General features: G+C 45.1%; 1 protein-coding gene across 1 annotated transcript in view; it reads left to right on the top strand.

Annotated features, from left to right (window-relative positions):
- Positions 1-22,974, top strand: part of LOC310794713 (Krueppel-like factor 15) — a gene marked incomplete at its 3' end in the record, with an annotated part of 25,642 nt that extends 2,668 nt beyond the window's left edge. The window contains exons 2-3 of the mRNA XM_083656722.1: positions 900-2,439; positions 22,806-22,974. Of these exons, the coding sequence (XP_083512848.1) occupies positions 1,007-2,439; positions 22,806-22,974 (1,602 nt within the window). The 5' untranslated portion in view covers positions 900-1,006. The remainder of the gene's footprint in view (positions 1-899; positions 2,440-22,805) is intronic.
- Between the last annotated feature and the right edge of the window lie 1,927 nt (positions 22,975-24,901).

Below are 24,901 nucleotides of genomic sequence, written 5' to 3'. Positions count from 1 at the left end.
TCCCTCAAACATTCAACCTCCTGGTGGGTGCCCCCTGTAGGTCCATGGACTTGAGACTTGGACTTGAGTCGCACTTAAGTGACACATACAGTGACTTGAGAGGTGACTTGAGACTTGTGAACAATCTTTATTTTTGTGTGTATTAACATCAGTGTTGGGCAAGTTAGTGTAAGTTCAAAATGTAATATACTACATATTACGAGTTACTTTCATTTGAAAGTAATACGTTACTTTACAATATTACTGTTTGTGTGCGTGCGTGTGTGTGTGTGTGTGTGTGTGTGTGTGTGTGTGTGTCTCTCTCCAATGGCCAATGACTTAAGAAGGGTTGTAATAACTTCAAACTCATTCTGGAGTGTTTGACCTTCATGCTACAAATAGAGTAGGTGCCACTAGTGGTCAATATCTATTTTTGCACCAAACTTCATGCATTCTAACAGTACTATTAAGTTTAAGTTTGGGCTCATGTGAAGTCCACTTCAAAGTCACGTTTTCTTCCACTGATGAATGCAATCATCACTCTTTTATAGGGGTGTCACGATACACTCAGTTCACGATACGATACGATACACGATATTGGGTTCACGGTAACGATACGATACGATATTTTAACAATCTTTTTTTGTAAGTTGATTTGTAAGTTGAGGGGGCATATCCTCCACGCTAATTTGAGTAATTTCACCATTTTCATCCTCCGTGTCTGTAACGTCCCTCGTCTGTTCAAACAAAGCAATGAAAAGGAGAGCGAGCATGCAATCAGATGCAGATCAGTGCCACCATGTTCAGCTTCTTTTTCTCGCGATATGAGATTTCCTCTCAACGATACATTTGATATTTGACGTTTTGATATCGCGATATATTGTGGGACGATATATTGTGACATCCCTACTCTTTTACAGGAAGAAGAGTGACGTTCTTCTCCAACATCCAGCCCATCTCCTCCTGAACAGCCTGGTTTCCAGAGCCGAGCAGAGAGTCATCGCAGCAGCCAGCCATCCGCTCAGGAATGGTGGATCACTTGCCACTTGGCGAGGAGACCTTCCTGTACTACACCAGCTCTCCGCCGTCCGACTACGACCGCCACTACCCCCACGGTGGTGGCGGCGGCGTGTCACCGGGCGCCATGGTCACCGACGCGGGCCTCTACCATCACCCGCACCACCACCACGGGGCCACGTTCTCCTCCTCGCCGTTCGCCTCCGAGGATGACCTCAGTGACTCCTCCAGCCCGCGCTCCTCCCTCTGCTCCAGCCCCGAGGCTTCGTCGCCGCCGCCGTCATCGTCGCGGCGCCCCCTGCTGGGCTCCGGCTACGAGAGCAGGAGCAGCGGGAGCAGCTCGTCGGGAGAGGAGAGCCTACTGGACCTGCTCCTCTCGCAGGCTTCCATCGCCCCCTGCGTCTCTCTCTCTCCTCCTCCTCCGTCCTCCTCTGTGTCCCTGTCCTCCCCGGCCGCCTGCCACTCCCCCGTGGGCCTGGCTTGGGAGTCGAGGAGGGAGCAGCGGCTGAGCCTCCTGCAGCAGCAGGAGTTCCCCGTCTTCCTGGACGAGCTGCAGGACCCGGCCGCGCTCCTCTTCCAGCCCACCCTCGAGGAGATCGAGGAGTTCCTGGAGGAGAACATGGAGGTGGCGATGGAGAGAGAAGAGGAGGGGAGCGACGGAGGGATGTCACCGGCGTCGGAGGACGCCGAGGTGGGCAGTCCCGGCGGCAGGATAGCGGGAGAACCCGGCTCAGAGAACTCGGACCAGAGGGTGCCTGTGGCTTGCGATTCTCCACTCGCCTCCTCCACAGAGAGCAGACATGAGTCTGAAATGGACAATACACCATCGACGATGGATTTGAGTTGCATCAGTAGGTCTAGCTCTAGTAGTGGAGCTGTTGATGGGATTAAGCAGGAGAACTGCGGATCGCCGTTGGTTTCAACAGAGGGTTCGGGCGCCGCCTCCAGCGTGCCCGTTATCTTACAAATCCAACCCATACAGATCAAGCAAGAGCCCAACCCCAGTGCTATATCAAACACTGCCACCAAGCAAGCCCAGCCCCAGCAACCCCAGGCCCCGTCGGACATCAAAATAGCCCAGCTCCTGGTCAACATCCAGGGGCAGACCTTTGCCTTGGTGCCTCAGCTGGTTCCCCCGGCCAACCTTAGCGGCACGAGCCCGACCGGAGGCCCGTCCAAATTCGTCCGGATCGCGCCGGTGCCCATCGCCGCCAAACCCATGGGGCTCGGGGAGGCGGGGCTCGGGGGAGGTTCCACCGCGGGGTTCCTCATTGGAGGTCAGAAGTACCAGAAGAGCGCGGTAGCGGACCTCATAAAAATGCACAAGTGCTCTTTTCCCGGCTGTAATAAGATGTACACCAAGAGCAGCCACCTCAAAGCCCATCTTAGGAGGCACACCGGGGAGAAACCCTTCGCCTGCACATGGCCCGGCTGTGGATGGAGGTGAGCAGAACCAAATGTGACTATATCAGGTCCAGTGGGGGGGGGGGGCAAGTTGAAAAGTGGTCAGTGGATGGAGGGATGGGTAGATGATGCATGTGATGGAGGACTCTCTGTACATCACGAGAAGCTGATGAAAGCAACATGTCCTCATACCAAAAGTCGATTTACAATGTCTCCTAAAACTACATGGGTGAAACAGGGCGTGCAGGTGATAGCCTACACCTCGCATCGATTATGTTTAAACTTGGTTACGGTTTGGGTTCTGGTTTGGGTTACGGTTAAAAACGGAACACGCCGAGGAGGCGAACCAGATCTCTCACGACAAGGAAGTTGAAAGACGAGGACCAGCCCACCAATCCCGCCCCTTCAATCTTACGTGTCGATTAGCCGTTACGTTAAAGACCGCCAGAGGGCGCCGCTACTTCCTGGTTACAGCTCCCAACCCTGTCGTATGCACTGCACGCACGCACTTGCTCACACGACCGCAAGAGGTCGCATTCGTTAACATCGGTCATTTTAATTTGAAAATCGACCAATGTTGTCGTTTTCCTAGTGAGGACAGGCATCCAGTCTGTCCTCACTAGGAAAACAACAACATTGGATGGATGATTGAATGAGTGAATGAGGATGATAACTGGCTCAATCGATAAGACTGCAATACAGCGTCACCAACTTCAGGCCATCCACGTTTTATTGCCCTCCCTGTTAAATAACCCTATTGTGCAATTCTAGAAATCCATATTTTCCCACCAAAAGCATAAACGTGAAGTAAACCTAGTTTTCTTGCATCACAACCTTTTCTACATGCTTATCTATAGATTACAGTGAACAGGGGTTATCAACTTCCGCTCTTGACATATAGACGGAGATACCAAAAGATAAGAAAAAAGACCCTAGAGAGTGCTCCTCTTAGGTTTATGGGATGATGATAAAATGTATTTGTGTTCTTCAGTGTGCGGTTATTACTGCCGATAAGAAAATAGAACAATGACACTCTTCAAGGAAAACAACAATAATAGGCAAACCTCATTAAGTGTGGACACATGACGAAACTCTTTGCCCCTTTGATCGTCAGCAGTAAGCAAATTGGATCCAAAATGGAGTGAAGTCTTATTCACAAAGTGGGCCTTTGATGTCTTTACTTATCGTTATTTTTTTTGTTTTAAAGAAGCAAGATATTGTTTTACGAGACAGCGAGGCAAAGCTTTTACGGGGAAGTAAATCTGACCGGGGAATGGAAGGATATACAAGGTGAGGGCTAAATGACACGGGCAGCTCAATTTCCATAGTTTATAGCTGGGAGGGGATGGGAAATGGTGGTGGCTCCTTTCCAGAGATGGTAAATGTAGAGTCTACATTACAAGCAGGTTGTAATTTGTCCCATTCTACATGCGATGTATGTGTGTGTGTGTGTGTGTGTGTGTGTGTGTGTGTGTGTGTGTGTGTGTGTGTGTGTCCCCGTGTGCGTGTGTGTGTGTGTGTGTGTGTGTGTGCACTATCTGTGTTTTTGTACCATGGCAGAGTTGTAGATTAGATAGAAGTTCCCTTTGAAGTTCCCTGCATGCAGACTTTGCCCCCTGCTAGCTAGTCCATTTGTTTGCTCTCTGTCTGCAACTCACTACACACGTACACGCGCGCGTACGTATGCACACGCACACACGCACACACACGCGCGCGCGTACGCACGCACACACGCACACACACACACTGGATTATTGCAGAATCAAGTTCAAAGTTGTTTTTTCGGACGGTTTCAGGTTGCACGAATTAATTTTCAAACCGTGATGTTTGACCTGAGGACCTGCTGTTCTGTCACTGAATTATTTCTCTCACCATACTAATCATCTCAATTTTTAAACAAGTGTATCCAAAGTGCAAATGTCAGCACTATATATATATAAATATATATATATATGCATTGTCATGCTTTATTGGATCCAATAGACAGTCAGAGAGAAACATGAAGGCATGGGAGAGTGAGATCAGCAGAGGATTTGAACCCGGGTTGCTGCGAGGAGGCCTTTACAGTACGCGCTCTACGCACTGAGCCACCGGGGTGCCCCCCCCCCCCCCCCTGAGCCCTTTTGAGGCAATTAGCCTCTTTCACTTGCCACCCAATTCACCCATTCTGTGTCTAAAAGGCAGGAAGTAACACAGGTGCAAGCAAGACACGAATTAACGCCCACTGGAACACCTAAATGGATTGGAAGTTGGAAACCCCCATTAGTGTCTTGCTTGCACCTGTGTTACTTCCTGCCTTTTAGACACAAATTGGGTGAATTGGGTGGGAAGTGAAATAGGCGAATAGACAAGTCAATAGATCCCCCCACCTCTATACGTATACGGCTACTATTGCACATGGGTGTGCAGGTGCGCGCGTGTGTGTGTGTGTGTGTGTGTGTGTGTGTGTGTGTGTGTGTGTGTGTGTGTGTGTGTGTGTGTGTGTGCGTGCGTGCGTGCATGTGTGTGTGTGTGTGTTTGTGCGTGAGTGCGTGTGTGCGTGTGTGTGTGTGTGTGTGTGTGTGTGTGTGTCTGTGCGTGCACTTGTATCCTTACGATAACCAAATGTCCCCACATGCTCACAGGGATAGAAAGAGGATGAAAGTCCTCCAAAGTGAGGACATTATGGTCCTCACTTCAACAAGGGGTGAGTTTAGAGTTAAGATTAGAATTAGAATTAGAATTAGGTTTAGGTTAGGGCAGGGGTGTCCAAACTTTTTTGAATGGGGGCCAGATTAGATAATGCGAAAATACCGGAGGGCCAACTGCTTCTCGCGTCATATCGGTTATTTAAAAAAAAAACAGACATAAGATACAATTGTACTCTAAGGATCTTGTTTACCATCTGAAAACATGAGTTCTGCCTGTGCTGTTCCTACTTGGTACTTGTACAAACTGTATGATAGTGCTGTCATCGTTAGGTGAAGGGAAAAAATGCAAATTGACCTTGCTTGATTCACCAATACTGTGTAGAGGGCCACATATAGTATATTTTTTGAAGGGGCCGCTTAAAATCAGTCCGCGGGCCGCAATTGGCCCCCGGGCCGGACTTTGGACATGCCTGGGTTAGGGTAAGGGTTAAGCTTATGGTTAGTTTAGGAGTGGATCAGATAAGGGTGTTAGTTTAGGATTGGACTTGGTTTAAGGTTAGACTAAGGGTTAAGGTTAGGGGTTAGGGCCTTTGGGAATGAATGCAGTTAAAAGTTAAAGGGCCAATACGTGAGTGTGTGTGTGCGTGAGTGTGTGTGTGTGTGTGTGTGTGTGTGTGTGTGTGTGTGTGTGTGTGTATGTTTATGAGAGAGAGACTGAATCCAGATAGGTTTGGCCCAGCTCAGCAGAAAGTCCTCCAGGTCTTATCAGTCACCTGGTTTGGGGACAAAGCTACACAGCATCTGCAGCCATCTCAAGCTCTCCAGATATGACACATTTTCTGTCAGCTGGCTCCAGTGTTGTAGTTTTCTGTCAGCTGGCTCCAGTGTTGCAGTGTTGTAGTTTTCTGTCAGCTGGCTCCAGTGTTGTAGTTTTCTGTCAGCTGGCTCCAGTGTTGTAGTTTTCTGTCAGCTGGCTCCAGTGTTGCAGTGTTGTAGTTTTCTGTCAGCTGGCTCCAGTGTTGTAGTTTTCTGTCAGCTGGCTCCAGTGTTGTAGTTTTCTGTCAGCTGGCTCCAGTGTTGCAGTGTTGTAGTTTTCTGTCAGCTGGCTCCAGTGTTGTAGTTTTCTGTCAGCTGGCTCCAGTGTTGCAGTGTTGTAGTTTTCTGTCAGCTGGCTCCAGTGTTGTAGTTTTCTGTCAGCTGGCTCCAGTGTTGTAGTTTTCTGTCAGCTGGCTCCAGTGTTGCAGTGTTGTAGTTTTCTGTCAGCTGGCTCCAGTGTTGTAGTTTTCTGTCAGCTGGCTCCAGTGTTGCAGTGTTGTAGTTTTCTGTCAGCTGGCTCCAGTGTTGTAGTTTTCTGTCAGCTGGCTCCAGTGTTGTAGTTTTCTGTCAGCTGGCTCCAGTGTTGTAGTTTTCTGTCAGCTGGCTCCAGTGTTGTAGTTCCCTGTCAGCTGGCTCCAGTGTTGTAGTTTTCTGTCAGCTGGCTCCAGTGTTGCAGTGTTGTAGTTTTCTGTCAGCTGGCTCCAGTGTTGTAGTTTTCTGTCAGCTGGCTCCAGTGTTGTAGTTTTCTGTCAGCTAGCTCCAGTGTTGTAGTTTTCTGTCAGCTGGCTCCAGTGTTGTAGTTTTCTGTCAGCTGGCTCCAGTGTTGTAGTTTTCTGTCAGCTGGCTCCAGTGTTGTAGTTTTCTGTCAGCTGGCTCCAGTGTTGTAGTTTTCTGTCAGCTGGCTCCAGTGTTGTAGTTTTCTGTCAGCTGGCTCCAGTGTTGTAGTTTTCTGTCAGCTGGCTCCAGTGTTGCAGTGTTGTAGTTTTCTGTCAGCTGGCTCCAGTGTTGTAGTTTTCTGTCAGCTGGCTCCAGTGTTGCAGTGTTGTAGTTTTCTGTCAGCTGGCTCCAGTGTTGTAGTTTTCTGTCAGCTGGCTCCAGTGTTGTAGTTTTCTGTCAGCTGGCTCCAGTGTTGCAGTGTTGTAGTTTTCTGTCAGCTGGCTCCAGTGTTGTAGTTTTCTGTCAGCTGGCTCCAGTGTTGCAGTGTTGTAGTTTTCTGTCAGCTGGCTCCAGTGTTGTAGTTTTCTGTCAGCTGGCTCCAGTGTTGTAGTTTTCTGTCAGCTGGCTCCAGTGTTGTAGTTTTCTGTCAGCTGGCTCCAGTGTTGTAGTTCCCTGTCAGCTGGCTCCAGTGTTGTAGTTTTCTGTCAGCTGGCTCCAGTGTTGCAGTGTTGTAGTTTTCTGTCAGCTGGCTCCAGTGTTGTAGTTTTCTGTCAGCTGGCTCCAGTGTTGTAGTTTTCTGTCAGCTAGCTCCAGTGTTGTAGTTTTCTGTCAGCTGGCTCCAGTGTTATAGTTTTCTGTCAGCTGGCTCCAGTGTTGTAGTTTTCTGTCAGCTGGCTCCAGTGTTGTAGTTTTCTGTCAGCTGGCTCCAGTGTTGTAGTTTTCTGTCAGCTGGCTCCAGTGTTGTAGTTTTCTGTCAGCTGGCTCCAGTGTTGTAGAAATTTCTGTCAGCTGGCTCCAGTGTTGTAGTTTTCTGTCAGCTGGCTCCAGTGTTGTAGTTTTCTGTCAGCTGTCTCCAGTGTTGTAGTTTTCTGTCAGCTGGCTCCAGTGTTGTAGTTTTCTGTCAGCTGGCTCCAGTGTTGTAGTTTTCTGTCAGCTGGCCGTGTTGTAGTCGAGTCCGACTTGACTCGAGAACAAGTACTGACACATTTCCAGGACTTGTGACTCGACTTGGACTTGGACATTCATGCATTCAGACTCGGAAGTTGGGGATGAGCACTCGACCTTGGTAATTGATAAAGACGCATTCATGTTCAATAGACTAAAGCTTAATTTATACTTATTAGAAAGTGTCGCTCAGCACATGCTCGCAGACGAAAAAGAAAGTGTCGCTCATGGTGTTGCATTTATACTTCAGTGAACGTTCGCCTCGGTTCAACGGTCACGTGACAGCCGAACGAGAGAGGGAATGGAATGCACAGTGAAACCACCTCGGAGGCGAGATGTAACGTACTTGGCTGCAACGTACTTGACTGCAGCTACATCTCTCTCTGGGAAATTGGTCACAATGTTCTTTGTGATTTTCACAAAGTCATACATCAAGGACAGGCTGATAAAAATAGCGGGGACACATTCATTCATTTCAATCCAGCGAAAACCTGAAGGAAAAAAGCTTTCGCACACCTAGGCTCAACAGGTGCGTCGGAGAAGGGCAAAACCCGACACAGTACAAGAATAAATGCCCGCACACTGTCTCCACATGCAATTAAAAGTTTAATAAGTCAAAGAAAAAGAATAACGTTTCGGTCGTAAGACCTTCATCAGATTCCTCTTGTCGAGCGAAAACCAAAACAAGGAAGTCAAGCGCGTGCCGTCTATATAGCCAATCAGACTTGCGCGACACATTGTGACGTAGTCAGCGACACTAGACATTTCACCAGCTAGCAGACACTGCTCGCCGACACTTGAAAGTGTCGACTCAAGTCCTCATTTCTGTCGGCGACCGTTTCAAAAGTGTCGGCAGACAAAGCATAAATTGGGCGTAACTCCAGACTCAAACTCAGGTGATGGGGACTTGACTCGGACTCTCCTTTGGTGACTTGGACTGGAACACTGGGGACTTTGGTGACTTGGACTCGAACACTGGGGACTCGAGATCCGACTTGGACTCGAGATATAGTGACTTGACTTCAACACTGGCTGGCTCTCCATCCAAGTATGTGAATTATGATGAAATGAGAAGAAAAGATCCACGACGAAAAAGTATGGCAAAATATTTTTGCTGTTGTTTAGGACAGTTTGTGTTTTGCTCTTAAAGGAACACTACGCTGATTTTCAACCGGCTTCGTATCATTACGAAAATCACTAGTATATCAGAAAACTGTGAGCGGTTTTGCAGTCATTCCTTTAGTTTGACACTTATTGAGAGTTGATTTGATTTAAGTTGAGGACCAGTGATGTAATATGCGTGCAACAAATGACATCACTGGTCCACAACTGGTCCAACAAAACTGTCTTCTGATACTGATATACTACTGATTTTGTAAGGATACAAAGCTGGTTGAAAATCTGCGCGGAGTGTCCCTTTAGCGTTTGATTTGTCATCTCCTGTGGGCAGACATCAGACCTTAATTTAGGCAAACAGCGCCTCCGTTGGCGGGGTGGTGGTGGTGGGGGGCAGGGCCACTTTAAAGTCCGCTTGACAGCTTGGATGGAAACATACCTTGGTGATGAAATGCCCTGCTCAGAAACCTGTCCAATCAGGTCTTAATCCTGCTGATTTGCAGCGCACTCCGCCTCCACCGTGAGTGCTAATAGGCTGCAGCTGTACTGTATTTGGCCAAAGCTTGACCATAATTCACTGAACATGTACGGGACAAACAACTTAATCCACTGGAGATCTCACTAATTCAGCAGTTATATTGTCAGCACACTGCCTGATGAACAGGGATAATCCAAGCGCTATTACCCTGCCTTCCCCTGGCCTTCTCTACCAGGTCTGCCTGTTTGCATGCTGAACCAACTGCTGGTGATTTGCCTCCGAAACGGCTGCTGCAGGGATCAATGTAGCGTAGCGTAGAACTGAGGTGGATGGAGCTTTTAATAATGGCTATCGCTGTATCAAATCCAGACCCTTTTCACAGCAACCATTTTGAGGTGTGTAGGTACTAAGGCAGGGAAGTTGTGTGTTATTATGTGCTGGATTATTTAAACTGGAGCTCGCCACAGGTGATTGGTCAGAATCACAGAGATGTCTTTCAAGCTTTATTGGAGCAGACAGGCTGAGGTAAGGCAGCCGTCGAGTACTTATGCTGCCTTCAAGTCGAAGGCAGCATAAGTTCACCACCGAAATGGTGGAAATGGCTAAGACTAAAAACTCACCTTTTCGGTATTCCTTCATGAACGGACCTTTTTTGTGATCCTGTCACTGCCTTGTTTGACTGTTTACATTGTTCTATTTTTGCTAGTCTCTGACTTTGTATTCTTGTTGTTTTTTATTGTAAATAACTTGTTGTACGTCGCTTGGGATAAAGGCGTCTGCCAAATGAAATAAAGTAAAGTAAAGTAAAGTCGCCTCGTGTCTACTGTGAATACGAGAGCGGAAGTTGCGACTAAAGCAACCTGTTCTAAAACTAGTTAACATGTGGGATAGACCACAGCAGGCTTTTTCTTGCATCCCCAGTGTTGCACTTTATAATACTATATCCATAAACTCTACATACCTCTAGCTGAATTCATATTAACATATTGCTGTTGTCATCTGAAAACCTCATATCGCCAACATTTTCCAGCAACTAAAGGAACACAGACTTGCTTTTAGCTCGATGACTTTGGGGTTTTTGCTTCGGAAAGGGTTTCTTAAGCCCTTTCATATGACGGGGAATTTTCCCAACCCAAAGTTCAAACATAAAAGGTCTTCCAGGGTTTCCACATGACAACAGCAATATAGTATCATATAGAGTTGCCCTCTCCCTGCTCCTCTCCTGTTGGAGCAGGAAATGGAGGTGAATTGGGGAGTCGTGCTCCTCAGAGCCCTCAGTAACCCGAGAACAGATCCATGTGTTAGAGCCACTGGACTTAGAGAGGAGAGCTATTTCATTGGCTGAGCTCCTGCAGATAACTCACTGAGACACGCACTTTAAATGTCTTTGCTAGACTTCCCCCGGCCGTCCCAAGCTTTTTGGACTTTTATTCCCTCTCTGTCTGTTGTGTCCAACTATTCTGGCCTCTGTTCCTCTTCGCTAGAGTTCAACACATATTGGATTGGGAAGAATTAAGACCCGACGCAGCATTTTGTCTTGTTCTCCCTTTAACCCATCGATACCTGATGCAGCATTTGTGTGTGTATCCCTTTGAGACCGCGAACCGCGTGACGTGGTTCGCGGTCTTAAAGGGATACACACACAAATGAGGGATATACACGCAAATGCTGCATCAGGTATCAATGGGTTAAGGCCTGATGCTGCATCTGTTTTCTTCCAGCTCTGATATGCGGCTTGTGTTGGACTGGCTTTGCTGTAAACACACGTTATGCGTGCGTACCTGACGTCTGTCAGCGGGACGGGGGCTGGCCGACCTTGCCAGCTGATGCGTTGTCGGGTGGTGACAAGCTAGCGTCTGTTTTGGCAGCAGTTGTACTTGAATGGAGATCGCAGAAAGAGAGAATCAGAATCAGAATCACTTTTATTGCCACAATTATGCAAGATTACATAATGTGGAATTTGTCTTTGTGTAAGTATGCAGCGTTGTATCAATATTCAGAGATAAATGGAAAATAATCGAAAAGACAAAATCACAACATTACAAGTTCAGTCAATACAATACAATATCACGAATAGGAGTGCTAGGCATTAGGCCTAAGCAGCCAGATAAAGAGACATTACCGTACTGTCTCAAAATGATCATGGGAGAGACTAGCCCTATGATCGTGGCCTGCATACCCAGAATGCCTGGGTTGCGGTCCGATTAAGAAGGCCCAGCTCACATCAGGATGATGGGGGAACAGAGAAACGCCACAAAACTCTTCAAACATGTTTCAATGCATTTTTCTTTTTCTTTTAAGGATGTTGGTTCTTATGTTGTTATCCAACTTAGTTAAGGGTTTAGGGTTAGGGTTTCACCATGGTAAGAAAAACTGAAATTGTGGTTGGAGCTTGTGGTGGAGGGGGTTAGGTGGTTAGGTTTGCCTGCAATGGTGGAGAATAGGGTTTGATTCCTGGCTGAGCCACATTTGAATGAATGTTTTTCTGAAAACGTTGATACATCCCAAAAGGTTGGTTGTTGCAGTTATGATTAGGCAAGTAAAATAACTTGGTTAAAGACGAAATTAACCCAACAGAATGCAAGCAGCGCGAGGTGTTTGAGAGTCTGAAAACAAATATTGTCTGAGATGACAGGGTTGAGAGGCGGACCATAATAGCATGTCGATGATTTGATTTGACAATTCTGGGGACTGGCTTTGGCATTGGCCAATCCTGGTGTGTTCCGCCCCCAAATCGAGTGGGATTCAGCGCGTTGCGGTGCTACGCGAGTGGGATCTGCCGAGTACCAGGCAGCCAGCTGCTTCTGTGTGGAGCGGAGCGGACAATCCGATGCATGAGTGGTGCCCGCCCGCCTGGAATCTCCGAGGGGCGACCCCTGACAACCAGGCTCTCTGAGGCACGCGCCAGTTACGCTAACTTGAGAAGCATTGCGGTAAATACAATATTCCTGGAATGCGAGTTTAACGAGCCAGTTAATTTCTTTGCATTCTTAGACATTACCGTTTTAGTTGGTATGTTACATACAATTGGCCAAGTTAGTAGTTAGTTTATGGGCTAGAAATCCTGCCAGATTACAGACACCAGACACCATTTTCTCCTAAATTTATAATACTGGTACTTCTCTGTCGCTCCCGCCTCCACAGAGAGGTCAAAGGTCACGCTCAGCCGGCTCAGTCGGCTTGAACCCGCGCTCCTCCGGGTTGAAGGACGGCCTCTTCCCTAACCGCTCGGCCACCGCATTACCGTAAACCATCTGCACTGGCAGGACTCCCACCGCGCCGTCCGTCACAAGAGTTTTTATGCTTGTCTGTATGTACGTTTGCTGTTATTGATTACCCGCTTCTGTTATTGATTACCGTAGTCATGCATGGGAGGGGATTTCCCTTTGAAGCGAGTGAGTCGAATGCGAGCCACTGATAGAGAAGGCCGCGCGGCGACAGAGACGTTGTGGGAGATGAAGGAGAAGAGACAGAACGAGCAGAGAAAAGTCAGCCTGGTCACAAGAATAAATATAACTGTTACACACATCAGAGTCTGCTATTGAAATAGCATGGTAGCCAGTAAGGGAGTAGTATGGATGGAGTTAGGGAATCCAGTAAAACACTTGCCTTTCACACCAGAGAGCCGTGTTCGACCCCTACCGCTTTCAAACGTCTACATTTCAGCCATGAGTCACATTTACCGTTTCCGTTATTTAACCCTAACCTAAATAATAAGCCTAACCTTTACCAATCGTTTTAGTTGCCGAACCATAACCAAGTTGATTTATTTGCGTCCTGTGTTCAAATTAACTTAAGGTGACCAGACGTCCCCGACTTTCAGGGACAGTCCCCGTTTTTGGTGACCTGTCTCCGGCTGGAGCTGTCCCCGAAAATGTCCCCGATTTTCTACTCCTCGTCCGCGGCTGAGATGACTGTCTTTCACAGGCTCTAGCGGGCTCATTGTTAAAGCTAAAGTGAAGATACTGATATCATATGAAACTAAGGCATCCATTGGCCACAACCAACATTTTGGATTGTCCGTTTTTTGTATTTCATAGATTATAACATTGGATATTGTAATGATATATTGACTGCCGAAGTGGAAATGTCCCCGATTTTCATTTCAGAAATCTGGTCACCTTAAATCAGGGGTGGGCAACTATTTTTCATGGGGGGCCACATGAGAAACCCAGATTGTTGCCGGGGGGCGAACAAATATTGTCATGCCATAACCCATGGATGGGCAACTTTGATGATAGAAAGGGCCACAAAAAAATATCCTCGCTACCAGTTTTTGCTGAGGGCTGAACGGCGCCAGCGTGAAAAATTTTGGGCATTTGAAGCCAGGTTTAGAGGAATAACTCATTTTAAATTAACAGTTGTGATGTCATTATTCAGTCTTAACCACCAATATTTGATCCTTTTCTCACTCACTCCTATGTCACCACCTGCTCTCCCTGCAGGGCTTGAAATTAACTTTTTTCACCACCTGCCAATATGGCTGCTAGATTTTAAAGTTACCAGCCAATTCGAATTTCCACTAGCTAATTTTTTTTTCTTGAAATAAACCAGAATATGAGTGGGTTAATTTAAGCATTTAAGTATCAGTAAGTGGCCTGGGATTCTCAAAGCCACAAAGAACAAAAATGCACTCTTGAAACTAAATAAATCCAAAACCAACAAGTTAATTATTTAAATTTCTACTTCAATGTAGAACAGTCATTTCTTACACATGAGATTACTTTTAGCCTTTTAGTCATAAATATTATTGAAAGATATTCCATATTCCAGACTGAAATGCTATAACAGAAGAGTATTGGCCAGAATGACATGAACATTTGGACACTTATTCAGCGGGTATCTTGCATGTTGCGTTCAGGTGCACTGTAAAAAAATTTTTTTTTTTTTTTGCAATTCCATCGCGGGCCCATGTATGCCTTAAATGAACTGGGAACTCGGCGATGATTTCAACCGACATCTTTTACAAATTTATGTTGGAAAAGTGGTTTAATTTCAAATGTTCATTATGCAACGTATTTTTGGTTCACACGCGTTGAGGTAGGGTACATGTGGCTTGCCGAAACGGAAACTGTCCACATTCTACCGTGGCGACTGGGTTAAGATTTCGCAGTAACCCACGTGCTCGCTCCCACCTTCACAGACGAGGTGTTTTCTCCACGCTCCGCTGAGTCGAGGACAAGCTAGAACAGAACCTGTGTAACGTTAAGCGCTTCCCACAGTGCCCACACTATGTATAGTATGTGTGTCGTGCTGCGCCCACGCCAAACCCGCCCTGACGAGTTAAGGTGCAGGTGGAGAAAAAAATAAACACTCCCGTGAACTACATCCAATTTCCTGGCATTGTGGGCTCATTGGCCTCTCCCCTCAACCCTGGGAAGGAAAGAGTTTGGAAACCTGGAGCGCGTTAGATTAGGACGTGCAGAGAGAGAGAGAGAGAGAGAGAGAGAGAGAGAGAGGGAAATGAAGAAGTGGAGGAGGAGATAAAGAGAGAGAGAGAGGGATCACCAGATTGAGCGAGACAGATGGCAAGAACCTGTGAGGGAACGAACTGGCGCGTGATCAATCTTCCCAAACACGGTGGATTTAAAGAACAATCATGGCTGTCTATTTGCATAAATCCTAAACGCATGTTCTGTTGAAAGAGCCCCCTCGGTGCGCTATGTTATAGTTGGGCCGAGGCCCAGTGTGAGTCAGTAGAATAGCTGTACATGGTTTGTATCGTGTCCCGGCTTGAAGCTGATATGGTACAGACACACAGAGAGAGACACACACACAGAGAGAGACACACAGAGAGAGACACACACACAGATAGAGACACACAGAGAGAGACACACACACAGAGAGAGACACACACAGAGAGAGACACACACAGAGAGAGACACACACAGAGACACACACAGAGAGAGACGCACAGAGAGAGACACACAGAGAGAGACACACACACAGAGCAAGTCTTGTTCAAGTAGTATGCGGGTAGTATGCGGGTAGTATGCAAGTAGTAGTAGTAGGGGGCGGCTGTAGCTCAGGAGGTAGAGTGGGTCATCCACTAATCGCTTTGGGTACCAGAGGTCGGTGGTTCGATTCCCGGCTCCTCCAGTCTGCATGTCGAAGTGTCCTTGGGCAAGACACTGAACCCAAAATTGCTCCCGTTGGTGGGTGAATGTACCTACTGATTGTAAAGCACTATATACTGTAAATGCAGGCCATTTACAATTGAATGTGCATTTTGTGCGAGTGTTTCTGCCTGTGTTTTTGTCTCTGTGTGTGTGTGTGTGTGTGTGTGTGTCTCTGTGTGTGTGTGTGCGCACAGTGCAGTGCAGCAGATTTGTTGTTTTAATCTATGAATGGCTTATCTCCTTTCTACGTTGTTGACTTGCTCACTGAACACACACCAGGCTAATCCCTTAAAGGAACACTCTGCCCATTTTCAACCAGCTTTGTATCATTAGAACATCAGTAGTATATCAGAAAACTGTAAACGGTTTTGAAGTCTGTCATTTAATTTGACAGTTATTGAGTGTTAAAGTGTGGATCACTGGTCCACACTAACTCAAATTAATAACTCATTAACTCAAATCAACTCTCAATAACTGTCAAAATAGATGTATGATGAACTCTCAATAACTGTCAAAATAGATGAATGATGAATAGTTTGACAGGTATTGAGAGTTGATTTGAGTTAATGAGTTATTAATTTGAGTTAGTGTGGACCAGTGATGTCACTGGTCCACACTTTAACACTCAATAACTGTCAAATTAAATGACAGACTTCAAAACCGTTTACAGTTTTCTGATATACTACTGATGTTCTAATGATACAAAGCTGGTTGAAAATGGGCGGAGTGTTCCTTTAAGGCTGGGCCACACCGCGGGTACTTCAAAGGACTGGCGGCCACGAAGGCCGACTGTTGTTGCGTCGCCTCACGTCGCCTGTGTCGCGGGGCCAAAAGGTGTTGCGCACTTGAACACACCGTAAAGACTACAGCCGATTGCCAATTAAGTCTGTACGTTCTGCACCTGTGTGAGACCTATTCACCTTATGTTCAGACGCGGGAGTGGGCCAAATTCTTCCGGGTCGTGTTAACACTTCAGGCGGTCACGGCGCCAAATACAAAAGAACGTCGAAGGAAGAAAGTTGTTTTTGTAGCGGACAGTGCAGGGGGTAAAACAAAGGACGTAGCCTACTAACTTTGAGCTCGGTACACAGCAAGGCAAGCAAGCGGAGTATCCACTGTTAGCCAGGTCAGATAACGTTATCGTCGACAATGACGAGCACTTTCTTGTAAAACATACCTGGACTCCAACAAAGAAAGCTTCAGATGGTTTTCTCTCCTCCGAGCACAGCTCGAGCCACTTACGTCTATTAAGATCTGCAGACGTTAACGTAATTCCCAGGAATGCGAGAATGAACGAGCCAGTTACATGGCGTTGCATTCTTAGACATTGCCGTTTGCTTTTTATTTGGTATGTTACATACAATTGGCTAAATTATTAGTTAATTCAGAGTTAGATGATATTGGAGCAGCCAGCCATTTTCTTTTTCTTTTTTTTGCCGGAAGTCGTCACACGACCACACAACCGGGTCAAATGGGCGTGGCTACATAAGGTGAATAGGGTTGCAAATATACAAACTAGATACATGAAACGAAGCAGCGCGTTTTCACACACCACTTTCATGGTTTTGTAATAGGTACTTCTAATCGAGAAAAAGTGGCAAATGGCATTGGCATCATGCCCGTAACTACCATTGAAACACCGAGGTCATGACCTCGGTATTTATTTATTTATTTATTATTATTATTTTTAATAGTCCCGGCCAACAATTTGCTTCCTCTCTGTGTGCTATATATAGAAGGAAGAGACATAACTCACCACAACGTTCACATTTTGCATTGGGGCTTGTGGTTGGGGACAGTTCTATTGAAGTGTATGGGTAAGTAACTCCCCTATAAGTGATGTTTGTGTAGATGGGTCATTGTATTTAATTGAGCAGTATTCTGCCATAATGTGACCTGTATGCAGAATATATACAGTATTATTATTATGTGGGGAGACATTTATTTTTTGTATCATTGTAAAGCAACAGCACAGTAAAGAGGATATTCATCTAATATGATGTCTGTAGTTCTTTGTAGATCTAGCCTCTTATTTTTGCTCTCAAAGTGCACCAGATTGAAGCATTTTACTTTCAAATGGACACCATTTTCTAACCGAGCCCCCCCTGGACCCACCGCACTGTGCTAAAATGACCTCGGTATTTCTCAAACCCTGGCTACGGCCATGACCGGCGTTGTCAGCCCTTGCCTGGTCTTTTGCTTGTGGAAGAAAGAAAGAAAGAAAGAAAGAAAGAAAGAAAGAAAGAAAGAAAGAAAGAAAGAAAGAAAGAAAGAAAGAAAGAAAGAAAGAAAGAAAGAAGGGAGGAGGCGTTGGGCGGACAACTCAGCTAAACGGGTGATGTACAGCGACAGGCTCAAGGGGCTTTCCCGAAGGCCACGTGGTTGTGAAAATACCCGTGGATTGGAATGATCAGATGAGATGAATCTGAGAAATGAGAAGAATGTTCTGTGCGTGCCCTCTCTTCTCCTGCACTGATTCGCTTTGCTGGCCACCAGCCAATCAGAGTGATTTATCTTCGACGTGTCGAATCGGCCAAAAAGAGCCGCCGACAAGGACTATATAGTGTCAACGATGCGCGATACACCGCAAAGACTAGGTTGACCAGACGCTCACTGATGGCCCCGCCACATCGCCCGACGGCCGATTATCGCCTTGGTGATCATCAAATAAAAGTCTCCTCATCACAACCTACATGTCTCTGGGATCCTCTAAACTAAGGTCTGCTATACAGCAGTGTGTTCTTTTAAAAGCAGACTAAAAACACATCTCTTTTCACAAGGTAGTTAGGTTTTAAAGTGTGTGGTTAACAGGGTCAACTTTTATTTTTGAATCTGTGTTATTACTATTAATGACTATTAATAATAATAATAATAATAATAATAATATAATAAATATAGCCGCAAGCGGCAATACCAGGGGTTCAAGCCAACTGCCAACTGCTGACCTATAGATGACTACACTGCATATGAGCAAAATCACGCATAGAAGCGGCTTCACCACTTAAAAAGTATGAGAATGAAATTAATATTTCTATGGCATCTAGTAACATGCCACCAACCTATGTGCAAAGTTTGGCTGCTGTGGGCCTTATGGTTTCTGACATGCATACGGTTTTATGGAATAATAAGAATAATAATAAAGAATAAACATAGCAATTACAATAGGGTTTGAAACCCTAATAATAATAATAATAATAACAACAACAACAACAACAACAACAGCAACATTCTTATCTCATTCCTTTGTACTAATACCTTATTATCTTGTATGTTTTTTCTTATTTTTATCTTATTTTATTTATTTTTTATATCGTATCGGTTCCTATCTATATGAATTTGTAACGTATGATCTTTGCCAACTTGTTTGCTTTTTATTTTGAAGCCCATCCCAGTCTACGCCTGTCGCGTGGAACGTGCTATATAAATAAACTTGGCTGACTTGACTAAAGTGCAGTCACACGGTGTACAGTACATTGCAGACTGTATTTCCAAACACTACTGATCCTATCAGTAATCATGACATGGCTCTTGGTGCTATACGGATTAAGACATCCCTTTTGAGTGTTCGTAACCCGTTCTCCCCTGCCAGACAAGTCAATACAAAGTCAGAACATTGCTGCTCTTAGTGGAGCCTTTGATCGCCAGCCAACACCTTGGCAGTCAGATCCGTGCGTCAGCATTTCTTCCTGTTCAGTTGTCCCCGGGCCCACAGGATCCCTTTCCAAGAATCTCTCAGTCGTAAAATAATCTAAATGAAAGTGTCTTCTTCCACAGAATCACTCAGCTTGACATGTGTATTGGTTGCCAGTGTAGAAGTCCCCCTTCACTGTCTGCACCCACGCGACATTCATGGGAACACACCTTCACTCTGCACCCACGCGACATTAGCAACGCGGCAAATTGAACACCAAAGATATTTGTGGCAATAGAGAGGCAAAGTGACCGCCTACTTCCTGCCTCAGCACTGTACCAGAGATTTTCATCCGCCATTTATTTTCCCATAGACATTTCGTAAAATGCTTATAAGAATAGTTTTACCTCGTCAAACCAAACGGTTCAGATATATTTAGAAACAACAGAGACCGCATAACATTTCACTCAGACGAAAATCGTAAAAAAACTGCGGATTTAAAGAAAATATTTTTTCATTGTTGTTTTTTAAGTTTTGGTCCAAGTGAAATGTTATGCGGTCTCTCCTGTTTCTAAATATATCTGAACCGTTTGGTTTGAACAAGCAAAACTCCTTTTATAAGCATTTTACGAAATGTCTATGGGAAAATACATGGCGGCTGAAACTCTCTGGTACAGTGCTGAAGCAGGAAGTAGGCGGTCACTTTGCCTCTCTATATGCCGTAATAGCGATGGAAACAGTGGGGAGAGAATGCGGCGTGGTTGAGAGCTCGCAAAGGGTCACACACCAGGGACACGCTTCACATCAGGCATTTCTTCCACTCAGCATTGATGTTTGGTAGCATACCAACACCTCCTGACAAGGTTAGGTTCCATCGGGACGGATTTGAAGTTGAACTGCACAAAGACCTTTTAGAAACGACTGCAGTATGGTATCCAGACACAATTTAAGGACGCTTAACTTCTGCAAACTCTTAAGCAGTGCACTGTACTGTTGTCCAGATAGCAATTATGTAGGCTATTTATAGACACTGCCTGCAATGAACCTGACGATGTCTTGTTACAATGTCGACTTATTCTGAAGTTGCCTATTCTACTACTCCGGTAACACAGTCACCAAAAAAGTGTAAATATATGTGTTGGGCAAGTTACTTTCAAAATGTAATATATTACATATTACTAGTTATTTTCATTTGAAAGTAATACGTTACTTTACAATATTACCGTCTAGAGTAACTCGTTACTTATTACACTACTTATTGCATTACTTTCACCAAAACAACAGCAGCAGCAGAATGACATCGCTGCCCCGGAACCATCCCGAAAAATAATATCAACCGCCTTGAAGTCGGTGTAAACAATCCAAATTTCTAAATGTTATTCTTTTTTTGTTTTGTTATTGTCATCTGTCGTGGTTATTTGCATAAAAACACACAGTTTGATTAGGAAATGATTGTATCTTTATGTGCTTTGATTAAAAAAAAATAACTAAATTTGTAACTTGAGTTACTTGACAAAGTAACTGGTATAATATTACTGAAATCCTATAAGTAATAAGTTATATTACTGAGTTACTGCTAAAAGTAATATATTACATGTAATATGTTACTTTTGTAATGAGTTACCCCCCAACACTGAATATGTAGAGTTTATATAGTCCAGATGGTTTGAACAGATCTTGGCAAATGAACCAGCAACCCTGGCTATTAGATGGCTTCTCTGGCTAGAAGCCAATCCACCCTCCATTGCAGACATGCAGCTGAATCAAGGTCTTTGCAGAGACAGTCTGGGTTTTTTCGTTTATTTTTTAATATTTTTTAACTGTCCTCCGAAAACACAGACGGGTCAAACAGCTCGCAAAAGGCTATTGACTGATTGTGGGGGGAGGGGGGAAGCAGAAAATCAAACCTGTTCCGAAAACTTTAATGATGGACGAAGTCGTCGGAGTCAGTGTGTAAACGTGAGTGACACAACATGAGGTCGTATTTATGTAAAACGTGTGACAATTTCGGACGAAAACTACAGACTTTGATGCGCAGATCGAAGCCTGATAATGCCTCAATACCAAATCAGCTAAATCAGTCCTCGGGGGGTGCAAGCGTTTTGTCAGTCCTTTCAGTTCAAATTCCATTTTGGCCGAGCCTCATCATCGGCCCTATCGGTGATCTTTTGATTGCAACTTTTATTGCTAGGCTATAAAAATGAACAGGCCATTTGTGAAATCCCATGTCTGGAGTGGAAACGGGGTTGAAATAACAGTGAGTGACATCTTTTACGTCCGAGTGAATTATCGCCTCCATGGCTCCAGCCTAAATGCTGCTGCTAGCTACTGGAAATGAATCCGTGTTAGCGATTAAACCGATCTTAACAGATTGACCGCATAGAGAGACTACTTTATGATCCCCTTAACCCTTTCACTGCCCTGCCATCTGACCAGCATAAGCTTAGCCAAAGACCTTAAGAGGGCCAGGACCAGACCCCGAGAATAGACTGCTGGGATTTATAGTACTCATGTGTTGTGCTAAATGTGGAAGGGCGGCTTCTTAACTTCACAGAGTACGGAGTGGAGCGATACACGCGTATAGCTTCACACCTCTCGGATTACCCCGCTCGCCGTGTAAAAAGGGGCTCGACATGGCTTTTATGTTGCGGTCTGGCAGCTTGACGCGTGACTACTACATCCTTTCTTTTAGTGTTAAAGCGTTTCTGAATTCACTCGTTACTGCGCCGACTTCATACTTAGTGGGAAAGAGAGGGGGGGGGCTGCGTAGCGTGTTGTGAGGTGTCATCTTGAACTCAGAAAGAATTGAATGTTTTCTTTTCACTTTGTGAAATGTGGCTTTACATCCGTTATTCAGGGGTTCCCACGGGTCCCTGAAATCCTCGAAAGGTTGTGAATTTGACCCCCCCCCCAAAAAAAGATCAAGGTAAATAGACATAAATAGACGTGGGTCATTGAAAGTGCTTGAATTTATTCATTTTGTGCAAGAATAGAAATTCACACATTCAAGTCTCTCTCTTTTTAACCGTTGCCTGTGAGCGAAGCATGCTAGTTCTCATTATAGCAATTCTCAGTGTGGTAACAGTAATTAACCTTGATCCCTGTCTCAAACTATGGCATGATCGGGTCCTTGAATTTGAGGGAATTGGGCCTGAAAAAATAATAAAAAATACAAAGAAATACAAAAATCGTAGAGATCTGAAAAAATGTACTTCCCCGTGTTCCCAACCGCCATCAGCCTCACCAACAAGGCCCGGAAACCCCTTCCACCAAGGACCTCACCACCCCCCCTACCTCCTCCTGAACTCAGCTGAACCCCCCCCCCATAAAACTGTAACTCATATCTAATTTAATACCTGGTTAACTGGGACTGTAAATTCATCTAACTCCACTGCACATTTAATGCCTATTTAACTTAGCCTGTAAATTTCATGTACATTCAATGTAAACTCTTATTTAACTCTGACTGTAAATTAATGTAAATCCACTGCCTATTTAACGCTTATTTAACTTAGTCTGTGAATCTCATGTAAATTCAACGCAAATTCATATTTATTATGCACAGAACACTTTACCACTCATGTACCTATTGTATATATTTACTCGATTTGATTGCACTTGCAACTTTGTGATTGTTTTTAGTCATCTTCCTACTTCTTATCCCTGCATATTGATGTGACCGCTACGCTGCATGCAGACACTAAGACAAATTCCTCGTATGTAACTTGTATACTGTAGCAATAAAAGTGATTCTGATTCTGATTCTGCTTGTCTTCTGCTCTTCACTCTCCCAGGTTCTCGCGATCGGACGAGCTGTCCAGGCACCGGCGCTCGCACTCCGGGGTGAAACCGTACCAGTGCATCGTCTGCGAGAAGAAGTTTGCCCGCAGTGATCACCTGTCCAAACACCTCAAAGTCCACCGCTTTCCACGAAGCAGCAGGACAGGACGCTCTGCAAACTGACCCCGCTGACCCCACCCTGACAGACTGAGCAAGGGCAGGCGGGCGGGCGGGGGAGGGGGGTGGGGTGTGTGTGTGTGTGTGTGTGACAGAGAGAGAGTGAGTGAGAGAGAGAGAGGGGGGGGGGAGGAAGAGGGGGTTGGGCGAGGATAAAAGTCCAAACACCTTATAAGGGAGTCCTGTGCCGGACTCCTGTTTGTGTTTTTTGCTGGCGTATGTCAGCGCCGGTGTTTATGTTGAAACGCGTATGTGTGACGTACGCTCACGGTACTGTGATAATTTATTGGGGCAGCGAGGAAAGGACTCAAAAAGACGAAGCAGAAAACTGTTACTTGACATTTAACACCCTCCCAGGTGTAATAAGCTTCTTGTATATTACAACTTTTTTTTTTTTTTTTTTGTCGTCGTCTGATTCAAATATTTTCACTACAATCATTTGAAGCTCTAAAGAAAGATTTGCTGTTCAAAAGTATTTTTACACTTTATGTACAGTATGTTGGCGTACCTACCCCATCGAGTAGAAAGCCTTTTATCTATAAGAGTTGCAACCCTGAGGGGGTCTGCAACTATTTTAAGCCACAGTGTTGTTGTTGTCGTCTGTTTTTTCCGTTCTTACTTCTCGGAGCTAAATTTTGTTGCAAAGCAATATTAGCGAAAAAGCCGTCGCTTGATGGCTTGAATTGTATTTGTTGCCTGGCAACATTAGCTTGTGGAGCCTTGTATGAGGAAGCGTTGGTGCCTTGCTGATTCTCACTGGCGTACGTCGTTCTTGACAGACATCAGAGTGAAATGACCCTGTTAGCTCTCACTAAAGACTCGTCTTTTCCCAAGGGACTCTCATTACAGTGCACACTGTCGTACGTCAACGAGAAAAAACGGTGTGAATTTCTACAAGTTCAAGTTCATGTTGAATTACCGGCGCTCGCCACCAGGATCCCTTACTGTATTTAGCTAAAGTCAAGGTTTGTGGACTTGGCTTGATAAGAGTATGTTTGGGAATCACGTGTCATTGAGCTTTCGACAACCACACAGTATAACTGTAGTCTGAGGTGTACCGAACATATACAGTACATCACAACCACAGAGTATAACTGTAGTCTGAGGTGTACCGAACAGATACAGTACATATCAACCACACAGTATAACTGTAGTTTGAGGTGTACCGAACATATACGGTACATATCAACCACACAGTATAACTGTAGTCTGAGGTGTACCGAACATAATATACGGTACATATCACAACCACAGAGTATAACTGTAGTCTGAGGTGTACCGAACAGATACAGTACATATCGAGAAACACGCACACACAAAAAATGGTTCGAATTTTTACTGTATGTCAAACCAGCTGGCCTTCCAATCAGTATTGAGTAATTTTGCATTTTTGTGTCAACTGGTCATTTTGCCATGGCCATTTTTGTATCCAAACAAATCAGGGCAATACTGCAGCTTCAACCAATGAATATCAACAATGAATATTTCAAAACTAGTAGGCCATTGAGAGAACACAGAAAATAAAGTATAGGCTCTCAACAAAATATCAAGAAATGATAAATGTATAATGCTAAGAAGCATAAAGTTTGGTCGGTATAGCAATGCCAGTTTGCTGTGCAAGCACTTTAATGTTGCCATTTGCCAATTCCTATTCTTGACAGCCTGACCTACTGTAGATTTATTGTCATTTCAACAGCCTACAGATATGACAATTGCATTGGACATCAGGCTACTGTATCTACGGTGCAGAGCACTTTACGACTTTAACTGGAACAGCCCTGCGCCTTTCTCTCAGAGGAGAACAAAAGCTGGGGAGACAGACGTGGAACTGTGTGGTGCTACAGCATATAATAACAAAGTGCTCTTCACTCCATCTGTCATTCTCTATCACATCATCTGGGAAATGTTGATTTGTCCAATTCATTTAGACGGT

The sequence above is a fragment of the Poromitra crassiceps genome (genome assembly GCF_964638095.1).
Source record: "Poromitra crassiceps genome assembly, chromosome: 20".
NCBI classification, from domain to species: domain Eukaryota; kingdom Metazoa; phylum Chordata; class Actinopteri; order Beryciformes; family Melamphaidae; genus Poromitra; species Poromitra crassiceps.
The sequence above is the reverse complement of the archived record's forward strand: the minus strand, read 5'-3'. Positions and strand labels throughout refer to the sequence as shown.